Source organism: Lactuca saligna, chromosome 6 (genome assembly GCF_052625555.1).
Source record: "Lactuca saligna cultivar CGN05327 chromosome 6, ASM5262555v1, whole genome shotgun sequence".
NCBI lineage: Eukaryota > Viridiplantae > Streptophyta > Magnoliopsida > Asterales > Asteraceae > Lactuca > Lactuca saligna.
This window is the reverse complement of record NC_136422.1, coordinates 60,569,615-60,581,854: the sequence shown is the minus strand read 5'-3', so window position 1 is coordinate 60,581,854 and position 12,240 is coordinate 60,569,615. Positions and strand designations below refer to the sequence as shown.

Below are 12,240 nucleotides of genomic sequence, written 5' to 3'. Positions count from 1 at the left end.
CCTACTTTGGATAAAAGGAACAGATAAACTTTGATTCAATGCTCACTTGCACTTACTCACCGAATCACACACAACAATATGTTTTATGACACCAAGTTACTGGTGCGTTTGCATATTATCAATGTGCAACCGATTAGCAAGATACAATTCACACATCTCGGTTTCAAGAATATAAGATGTTATCTTCTCACCAATCACTCGTGATACAATCCATGGAGTGATCCAAGTGAGCGTGGGTTTGATCCAATGCTCAAATCATATTCATAAGCACTCATGAACATTGCAGCAAACATTTGCTTATGTCTAATACTCTTTTAGACAATCCACACACCAATTCACAACAGTCTTCATTAATACCTACTTCCAACATATGAACAACTGTGGCCCGTTCGAATAACTTGACTGTGCTTAATCAATTAAGTTATTCAGGAAGTCAAAACATGCAAAGTGAAACACAAGAGTAATACTAATCCCATATGGCCTCAAACCTTTGAGCATAAATAAAACACCTTTTATTTATCACCATATCGATTACTCATTATTTGTTGTTTCGAGTGATCAACTTCTTGCTTGAATTATTACACTTGTCCCATGCTCTTAGCATGCACACAATGTTTACCTATGGTTCTTACTTTGTGAAATAGATCAAATTGGACACATTTCCAATCATTCTCATTTCGCAACTCCTAATCCTTTTTCATAAGTGTAAGAATATCAAATTCTTGATACTTATAGAATATGCTAGATTCTAACATTTTATGCAATGATCCTTTCGTAATATCACTACACCAAAGTCACAAAGACTATTGCCAATGAAAATACAAAGTTCTCTATCGGAGATTGTTACAAGACAATTCCTTAGATATGATGTCTCTCACTCAAAGTACATTCCTTTGAACATCCTTTTGCATAAAAGTTTCTAATATAGTCATAGATTTTTCAATATTCAATTTCCCAATATGGACACATTTCCATATTTTCCATATGACAACTTATTCTTAATAGGATCTTATTTATTTATAATAATGTCGATATGGTCCATCCAATACCATGCTTCCAACTACTCACAGACAACCAATCCTCGTCGAACTTTGGATTGTCCTTTGATAGTTGTTTAATTATTTTAGTCAAAACCGATTCTAGTCCTTTTTCCCTCTAAATGCGCTAGACATTTGGAAAAATTTAGAATGGTCAAATATTAAAGCATTTGCAATCGATCCTATACCCGAAGTGTATGGGACACGATGCATAATGTTTTATTTGCTATGTTCTCAAAATTCAAATTGTGAAGAGGAATGCCGTAATCATAATTGAAATTTTAAGAACACACTATGTACCTTTGACTAAATTTATTAACATTTCTCAACCTAAGCCTTTATATTTGAAACGAAGCATAATATTGTCTCCCTTAATTATAGCAAAACAACTTTACAACCCTTACGACTTTGCAATGTATAACTCTTGTTTTCTATAATTAATATTGCCAACTTGCAATACGTGCCTTAATAATCATACAATCATAACATTTATGCTCCCACTATCATGATGATTATTATAAAACATAACACTTATGCTCCCACTAGCTTTGACATGTATTCATAAACATCTTAACTTTCAGAAAAACAATACCTATTGAATTTCTTAAGTCCATGTTTCTAATATTTAATGCTAGGGATGAGCAAAAGGACCGAATCGGCTGGAACCGGCCCGAACCGGACCGGAACCGGGAACCGGCTTCCACCAAAATCAAGAACCGAACCGGCCCGGCGGTTCTATCGGTTCTGGTTCTACCGGTTCCCGGTTCCTACCGGTTCTTGTCGTGTCTTCAAATGTTGGAACCGGTCCTTAAAAAATAGCATAATACGGTTCCGGTTTTTGCCGGTTCTACCGGTTCCGGTTATATCGGTTCCGGTTCCTACCGGTTCCCGGTTCCAAAAATCCACAAAAATAACGTCCTGGTCCCGGCCCGACCGGTTCCATCGGGTTCCGGTTCCGGTACCGGTTCCGGCCGGTTCCCCGGTCCATTTGCTCATCCCTACTTAATGCTTTGATAATCTTTTATCAAGGCCTCTTAAACTTATACACCTTTTCCTTAGATAGCTCATATGTTTGTTTAAACAATTAAGACTAGTTGCCAAACCTCACAATTCAAATCATGGAAAGGGATACCGTAACCATAATCGAATTCGAGAATGCAATTTTACAATCACTATCTTCGTAAATCTTTCTTAGTGAAAGCATTTCCTCACAATCATTTTCATGAAGGAGGAAATCTTATGACACTTAGATTTAAACGGTGTATATGTTCCTATCAATGTGAATTTGTTAAAACCAAAATTTACGACAAATTCAAACTCATATGGACCGAACTTTCTTAATCTTGATTTCTTGCCTTATGGTAGCACAGCTGCCCACCACGTCTTCCAAGTAGTTAAGCAGCTCACCTTCTCCTATTAATGTACCTTTCATTGATCAAGGTGCCTTGCCTTTTATGCGTTCAAAATGAGAACTCATAGAACTCACATGCATAATAAACTCAATTGGAAACAGCACAGAAACAAAATAATGTCAACACGATAGGTTGTAAACCTCAACTCGTGTGCTAGTGATGATCGATAAGGTTTATTTGATTTGTTCTTGAAACCTTTCAAGACCATTAAGACTCCCACTGACTCCTTGACATATAAGATTCTCTTGTCAATAACCATTTCTTGACAAAACAAATATTCAAGAGTTAGTGTAGCTTTTATCAAAACACTTCATAAAATGGTCCTAGTTGGTCTTTGTCTTATCTAAAACATCACAACTTTCCACATTTGATGAATGTTAAAAACCTTCTTAATACTTGTCACTTATTGCCACAATCTTAACTTTAAGACTTGGTATTGGAACGAAGTATGATTGACTTTTTGATTTAACCATTTCTTCAATTCTTGATTCCTCTTCTTAGACATACAATTGTACTAAGATTCAATTAGAGGATCAATTGAGATATGGTTCTTAATTATTAAGACCTATCATAAAGCATAAAAGGTACTCTCCCTTCTTCTTAGAATGGAGAAACTTTTATCTTTCTGCCTACTTGATTGTTCTTATTCGTTTTGCTATTGATTTAAAATTTTCAATCAATTCATAATTACACTTAATCTTATAAGTATAATCATATTTACTAAACCTTTAGTAAATCATGATGAATATCTTTGTTATTCTTGTGGTGGACTTTGATCAACACACAACTTTGTGTGCTTGCTCTCCTAGTCCATTCACTTGACACTTTGTCAACGAATTAGTCTAATTTCCAAATATGAAATTTCTCATTCATCATGAAGTTGCGTGATTCCAAATTTCCGTCCAATTGAAATTTGGGTGATGTGAAACTCTCCCTATTTGGTAAATTCTTGACATTTCCATAAATAACATAAACAAGAATCATATCCATTCGTTGTAGAAATATGCAAACATCAATTTTCATAACGATTTCATTGCAAGGAAATAAACAAATAAATAAATAAGTCAAACGAAAATTTATTTTATTTATAAAAGCAGCGGAAAACATTTGTCCTTACAATGCAAAATCTATTGAAAACAATGTACTTCAAAAGGAAAATTTCTAACAACTCTATTATAACTATCTAAGCTCAAAATCTAATCTTCAAGTCCATGCGATCAAGATCCAGTCCTTGTGATTAGATTCATCTTGCTCTTTCACCAAGCTTCCTTTCTTTTCATCGATCCTGCAAAACATTCAAATGCAATCTTATCACATCATGTATTAAGAATCAATAAATAGGAACTTAACGGAGTTAGATAGTGGATTTTACCTGAAACGCAACCATACTCTTTGACTCTCCCATCTTCTGGACTCTTCAGGCTTTTTGGGCAGACTTGTATCCAACGCCCTTTCTCTTAGCAGCAAACGCAGGTCGGTTCTCCTAGAACGTCCTCGGAAGCATGGTCGGTTGACTTTTCCAACAAATACGCTCCATTGCTTCGCCAAATCATTTCTGATTAAGCAGCAATGAGCATGTAAGTTAGGTCAATGAGGTTGTCGTCATGATCCATCATATAATACTTTCTTTTAAACTCATTATATGATTCAGGAAGTGACTGCAAAACCCAATTCATAGCTAACTCATCTGGGAATGATACACCCAACATTATCAACCTCTCAATGTGTGATTTCATTCCTAGAATGTGGGCACACACGGGTTTACCATCTTCATGTTTCATTTCCAATAGGGCTTTAGTGATATTGAACCTTTCAATTCTTCGATCTTGTGGGTTAGGGAGAACAATTGTAGGAGGTGGAGGAAGTGAAGCATGATTTCTTGTTCCTCGATCGAATCGTGGAATACCATCTTCATGTGGAATGCTTGTTCCACGGGATTTAGGAAGACCATAGTTGTCGAACTTTGACATCTACAAAACGGGAGAAAACGAATTCAAGTTAGTTGATTGATTGAGTCCTTGGTAAATCAATAGGGCCTTAGGGATTACATTTTTCCTTGCACCTTAGATCGGAGTTTCACCAACCTTTCTTCTTCCCCTCCCCCATAGTGACAATTTCTAACCCTCTCAGGGTTTGTGAAATTGACTCTTCTCCTAGTTATTTTATTCCACTTTTTGGTGTATTTGAGTGTGATACCATTAGAGGGATTTTGGTTTGGATCCTTGTTATCGGCGTGTTGCAACCCCTAACAAACAAATAATATAAGTAAAAATAATGCTCTAATGCACTGGGGGGGGGGGGGTAGTACATGAAAGCAGGGTCAAATCCATAAAGACATGTCCTAAGATCTATACCTTTTTTGCATAAGCCACTCACTAGTTTAACGGTAATTAAAAATAGGAGGGATTCATTGACCATTAAAACTAACTTGGACATAAATTTATAAACGACAAATGTAACCTAAACGCTGGAATAAAAATTCATAAAGTACAAGAATTTTTATTTTCCTAGTTCTCTCCAAATAATTCAAATAACCTTCAACACAATACTTGAACTGTGTATTGTTTAAACTAGTACCGAAAATTATTAATAAGCTCTAAAAATTTTCTTTACTAAAATGTTTAATCAAAACATGCTCTTTGAATTAAACCTTACTTTTTACTAAATTAACAAAATAAGATCTTAATTAATTTAGAAAAGTAGCATTAGACATAGTATAAAATTCCAAGTAAAGTCCAATACTTCTCACAAGATCGGATGCTTCAATTCTAAAAACGTGTTGCTTATTGCATCAGGAGGTGTACATATCAGTGATTAAGCAACAAATTACCATTCAAATCAGTTTAATCTAAAGCAAAAAATGATAAATTACTAACAAAAAGTAAACATAATCAACGAGAAAGATGATACAACTGATATCTATAATTGTTCATCAACAAAAAGTGATTCAAATAGCATACAACTTACGTGACAAGAATTAACGATACTCTGGGAGACAGTGGGAAACATTAAACGATCAGGAAGTGTACTTACGAGAAGAGAGATGCTGTGAAGAATTTAGTTTTGTTGTTTTGGGGAAGAGGATCAATTGAGATGTAAAGTCGTGTATACGAGTAATGTTGCCTTAGCAATGACTTGGAGACCTCCTGCTATAAGGTAGGGGATAGCGAAAATCGAGGAAGAGATAAGGGTTTTAGGCACCAGATTATAGTCAGGACGATGAGGAGGAATCGTCTCGCATTCAAATCGCTAGTTGCTTGATGATGCAGTGAAGAAGAACGGGAGGTGTAAGGAGTAACAACGTGATTGGGGTTTTGATTTTACCAAAATTTGTGGCGGGTTATACAATTTCTATGGCGGGAAATCAAAAAACTTTACCAAAACTTAAGTCATACAAAATCTTAAAAAGTAAATGGGTGATTTTTTTCAAGGGTATATATTTCATTTCATTACCGTAAAGTAGCTTAAAATTTTCAAGCTTAATCCTTTATATTTATATATAAGTTTCAATTAATACCTTTTGCTTATTGAACTTTTAATATATATCCTTATAAAAATAATGTATTGATTTGACAAAAAAAACATGTATTTATTTTTTTTGAAAACCCTTCTTTTATACGTACATGTCTCGAACCAGATTCGATTGGGAATCGGTCGGATGAGAACAAAGAACTGGAAACCGGTCCATTGAGTTAAAAACTTGGCTTGATCTGACGTCGGTACGGTATAGGGTCGGTTCGATGGATCAAAATCTTCATTCCTAATATAAAATAAACATGAAATTTAGCTCGATTAGCCGTAGAGTCAAATTTCAATTTACGACTTTTTTGTATAAAATGGACGTTGAAAATATTAAGATTTCTCTTTTGAAACATCATTAAAAGTAGGTCTGACAATCGTATCGTGTTCAGGTTGGTATATTTTGACATGACAACCTGAACACGACACAAGTTGAAGGGTTTGGAATAAAGGTTAACTATACATAGGTCACGGGTTGGAGGGTCACGAGTTGAAGGGTTTGGAATAAAGGTTTAAGATGACACTCAGGTGGTAAAATTGTTGCAGCCGAGAAAAAGAGGAGGGTAATGAGTGATAACATGGTATAGGGTCCGATTCTACCTCAAAATTTGTGGTGGTATATTGAATTTTCATACAGGTTAACTTAAAAAGTTTCAGCCAAAACCACTTTAATTTTTACATATTTTTTGCATAAATTTATGTTTTTTTAAGGGGCAAATGGCACCTTACCAATTTAGAGCTCATGCTTTTTTTCAAATTATTTTGTATTATTTTGTTTGTAACTCTAATTATTAGTATATTATGAATTTAAAAGGAAACTCTAACATAAAGATATAATATTTATTTATTACGATACAAGAAAAAAAATATATTGACAACATATTTCATTTCAATCTTATAAATATTTTCTCAAAGATGCATTATTTATAAGAACTTTTAACTATAGTATAATTTTATAACTTACGACATGTTGAAGTTAATTAACGAATCTTGCGAAACTTAGGATACCCAACAGGTTGGCGAATTTCATTTTGATGATCAGTGTAATAATATAATTCAGATTAAGGATGAATTTTTTAACTAAAAAACAAAACCGGGCCGGATAATATAGTGATTTTTTAAAATATAATTAGGTTATACTAGATTAATGCAATTTTACAATCATATTCATGTTTCTTATCGAATAACTTGTTTTATTTTCCAAAGTATGTGGGTGATAGATATGAGATTTAGTCCCTAGGGTTAGAACCAATAGACCTTAATTCGAGAACAAGTAATCTCCAAAATAGTCTTTCACTAGCTTTCTTAATTGTATAAAAATAAGAAACAATGGTGCACCATATTTTATAGTGACCTGCTAAACACCACCACCACCACCATCACCCACCACCACTACCACAACTGCCACAGCCACCACCAACATCGTGACTACCATCACTCATGACCACCACCAACACTGCCACCACTGCTACCACTGCCACCAGCCGCTACTACCACCACCAACACCATCACCGCCACTAACCTCGACAACCACCTCTAACGCCCCGATTCTCAGGTATTGATTTATGTATGAATCTTTTTGGTTTTTGGGTCTACTCGACGAGTTGGCTGCCCTATTTGTCGAGTAGTAGCGGGTTGGTCCGCGTGTTCTAAAGGCATGATATCACTCTTATGATATCTTCCGATAGGTACCATTCAGTATCGTAAGCCTTCTCATTTCCTCCATTCACTCAGTGGGTGAGATTTGGATTCATAGGTTTGTGGGCCAAATTTGGGTTCGTGGGTCAGATTCCATAAATAAAATTGATAATTAAACATGAATAAATTCTTGATGCAAACATATCCGAATTTTAGAAACTTAAGTCTTAAACATCCAAATGAAAATTAAAAACATTCATGAAAACATGTTCAAACTAAAACATTAATACAAACATAAATAGTTAAAATTCAAATGACACTAAAACATATTAAATAATGACACGTCTCATTGTCAATCATATATTTGTCTTGTCTTTGTCTGAGACCTCACCCAAATCCTCTTCATTTTGCCTCAGATGTGGGTTATGATATCCATATTCCTTCATTGTGATCTGACCATAAGTAAGTGGTATCATCGACATCATCATTTGAAGATGCAATGCTGATAGAAAATGGGGGTAGTTCATCAAACTGATCGTACTCTTCCTCGTCCACAACATCATCAACACCAAGTATATGTCGTTTGCTATGCATGATGATGAGCTTTCCCGATTCCTTAGGGTCCTCAACATAGAATACCTGGGTAGCTTGTTTAGCTAGGATGAATGGTTCTGATACATATCTGTTTTTGGTAAGGTCAACAACTGTAAAACCGTCATTGTCAACTTTAACACCTCGTTAGTTGTCAACCCATTTGCATTTTAACATAGGTATAATGATGGAATCATATTTCAATTCCCATATTTCCTGAATGACGCCATAGTATGATTCTTTGGCGATCGTCACCCTTGTATCATGACTATCTCCATATACTTCAGTTGAGGCTATTACTGTTACACCACTATTTTGAAGCGTACATTTTACATCTTGTTGATTAGTGTAAAATGTATAACCATTAATGTCGTATCCTTGGTACGTTGACACAAGATCATCAGGACCATTCCCTAGATTTACTACAGCTTGATCCACACTATCGATGCCATAACTTGCTCTCACTTTATCTTTTAACCATTGTGAGAACATTTTGTTATGTTCGTTAACCAACCATCTATTGCTCCTACCACGATTTGACAATTCCAGTGTTCTTTTGTGCTCATTTATATATGGAGCAATGACTGTCATATGTTGTCGGACTGTAAAATGTGCAAGTTGTAAGTCTTCTCGATTTGGAATGATCTTTTTCAATCCAATTGTCTCACTCCCTACAAGTCTACCCTCGTGTCGAGATTTTGGAATGCCAATACTATCAACACCTTGTATATAGTCAGTGCAATTTTCAATTACCTCCTCTGTTGTGTATCCTTCAACAATACTACCCTCTGGTCGATGTCTATTCCTTACATACCCTTTTAAGACGCCCATATATCTCTCAAATGGATACATGTATCGTAAGAATACTGGCCCACAATACTTTATCTCTCTAACAATATGAGATGTTAGATGAACCATGACATCAAAAAATGAAGGTGGGAAATACATCTCGAGTTGGCATAATGTCAAGATAATATCACTTTCCCATGAATCTAATACCTCGGGATCAATACTTTAGAATGAATCATGTTGAAAAACACGTATAGCTTTGTGATTGCGTGTCGAATGCGGTCTGGTAGTATTCCACAAATTGCAATGGGAATCATATGTGCCATTAAAACATGACAATCATGGGAATTCATACCAAATAGTTTTAGTTCTTTCATTGACACTAACTTCTTAATGTTAGCAGAATAGCCTGATGGAACCTTTACACCATGTAAGCACTTACAAAATTTTGTTTTCTCATCCTTTGACATGGGATAACAAGCTACTGGCAGATACTTACGCTTTCCAGGATTCCTAATAGGAGCAAGCTCGGGGCGAATTCCCATTTCAACCATGTCTTCTCGAACATTAATTCCGACTTTTGACATTCCCTTGATGTTCAACAATAAGGCTATCAAGCTTTCACAAACATTTTTTTCAATATGCATAACGTCAAGACAATGGCGAACCTGCAAGTGCTTCCAGTATGGTAACTCCCAAAATATAGATCTTTTCTTCCAAATAACTTTGGGAGGAGTTGTACCTGTACGTTTACATTTACGTTTTCCTTTACCATTAACTTTGAATTTTCCGAATGTAACGTTTAGATTTTCAACACGAGAAAATACAGTCTCTCCTTGTAATGGTTTCCTTGCCGTCCTCTCCTCAGTTTTACCATTGAACACCTTTTTTTTCTTGTGATATGGGTGATTTTTTGGAAGATATCTTCGATGATCCATATATACATTTTTCTTGCAATTTGACAACCATAACGACTGTGTGTCATCTTCACAAATTGGGCATGCATTTGCTCCTTTTGTGCTATATCCAGACAAATTCCCATATGTTGGAAAGTCATTTATGGTGCAATAAATCATGGCCCGAAGCTGGAAATTTTCCCCACTATATGCATCATACACTTCGACACCTGGACTCCACAATTTGTTCATGTCCTCAATTAATGGAGCTAAATAAACATCGATATCATTTCCCGGTTGTTTTGGACCTTGAAGTAGTAATGACATCATGATGTATCTTCTTTTCATGTATAACCAAGGTGGGAGATTGTATATACAAAGAAGAACCGGCCATGTACTATGACGACTACTTAGGCTTCCAAATGGATTAATTCCATCATAACTAAGTCCGAACCGAATACTTCTAATCTCTCGACCAAATTCTTTAAAACTGGAATTAATATTTCTCCATTGAGGGGAATCAGCAACATGTCTTATTTTTTCGTCTATTTTACGATCGCAATGCCATCGTATTAATTTTGCATCTTTGGCGTTTGCAAACAACCGCTTTAATCTAGGCACAATAGGCAAATACCACAATAATTTAGCAGGTGGACCTTTCTTTTTCACATCAGTGGTTTGTTCTGTATGATTATTCTGCTTATACCGTGATGTACCGCATGTGATACACTTATCTAGATCTGCATACTGGTTTCTATATAACATACAGTCTTTTGGACATGCATGTATTCTTTCGATTTCCATTCCCATTGGACACATTAGTTTTTTTGCTTGATATGTTGAAATAGGTAACTCGTTATCTTGAGGAAGCATATCATTCAAAAGCTTTAGAAGATTTGTGAAACTTGTATCACTCCAACCATTGTTTGCTTTTAGGTTAAATAGTTTCAAAACAGCAAATAGTTTGGTATACTTCATACACCCGGTATACAATGGTTTTTCTGAGTCGTGAAATAATTGTTGAAAATGTTCATAATCCTTTTCAGCAACATTGTCCTCCCAATCATGTAACATTCCAGATAAGTCATCGTACTTGTCATTGTTTGAATCATTGTTATCATCATTAAACTCTGAAACAACCTCATTACGATTAACCAATGTCTCCCTGTGTCGTGACCAACATATATAATCTCTCATAAACCCATGAATTATTAAATGTTCTTGTACTTCGGCAGAATCAGTGTACATACGACAGTCCTGACAATCTACACAAGGACACCATATGTAGCTTTCTCCTTTATTTACCCGATTTTCCTCTTCAACTTTAAGAAAACCACCCAAACATGCCAAAAATTCATCATATGAACGTTTAATTCTATACATCCAGTAACTACGATCCATCTGTTATTACATAAACCATATATTAATAACATGCATGTAGGACTAAGAATAAGTCTAAAGGCATTTGTAATTTACCTAATACAAATTTAATCTTACGAAAATATGACTGAGTGTTTGAAAGTAATAAAAATACCTTATCTTCACTCGTTAGACAAGATGAGTAATGTATTATTTGATGATTAAATAAGCTTCAACAAATATTCCTGCAATATTCAAACAAACAGTAAATCAAGTCATATAACGAATTATGTAATAAAATAAGTTATTATTATTATTATTATTATTATTAATCCATTGTTATTTTGATTGGGTTTCAATACTAAAACAATTCATATTATTTGTTATATGAGTAGCTAAAATTCATTTATGTAATTGATAGATATTAAATAGAAATGCATATAAATAACTTTTTTAAATATCAAATATTATAGAAAAAACTAATTTAGTGGAAGACGGGACTTTCTTTATTTTTCCCTTATTTTTCCCGCCAAAGGTCTCTTTCACCTTCTACCCTATCAATGACTGCATTGTGTCTTTCATACTCTACCATAGTTACATATCAAAACCTCCGAAAACATAATCTCATATGGCAATCTTTTACCAATCAGTTGATTCCCTCTTTCAATCTGCCATATTTTGTATATTTTCCCCCCAAAGCCCAACTAGATATCTACGGTTGATAACCTTTACTATCCTAGAATGTGAGTCGTCCCTGTTCTGCAACCTTCCACCATATAGCCCCAAAAGGCTCAGGTGATGGGTTTGCTAGCTTGCCACTCTCTTGTTATTTTTTCAGATTAGCATTTGAATGCAATTATTAAATTTCAGTTATATCTGTTCTTTACTTCTTATTTGCTGTTGCAGGGTTATTCCAAGGTTTGGAGAAGAAATAGGGAAAAAAGAAGAAAACGATGTCACCACTTAAGGTTTAAGGTGTTTCCATTGTCTATACTAGTT

At 34.9% G+C, this 12,240-nt stretch overlaps 1 protein-coding gene across 1 annotated transcript; it reads right to left on the bottom strand.

The window, feature by feature from the left end:
- Positions 1–8,029: 8,029 nt before the first annotated feature.
- On the bottom strand, positions 8,030–11,283 carry LOC145002632 (uncharacterized). The gene is made up of 3 exons (XM_078961862.1): positions 9,197–11,283; positions 8,373–9,086; positions 8,030–8,288 (listed from the first exon to the last, which is right to left on the bottom strand). Exons 1-3 carry the CDS (start codon positions 11,281–11,283, stop codon positions 8,030–8,032), a joined length of 3,060 nt encoding a protein of 1,019 aa, XP_078817988.1.
- Between the last annotated feature and the right edge of the window lie 957 nt (positions 11,284–12,240).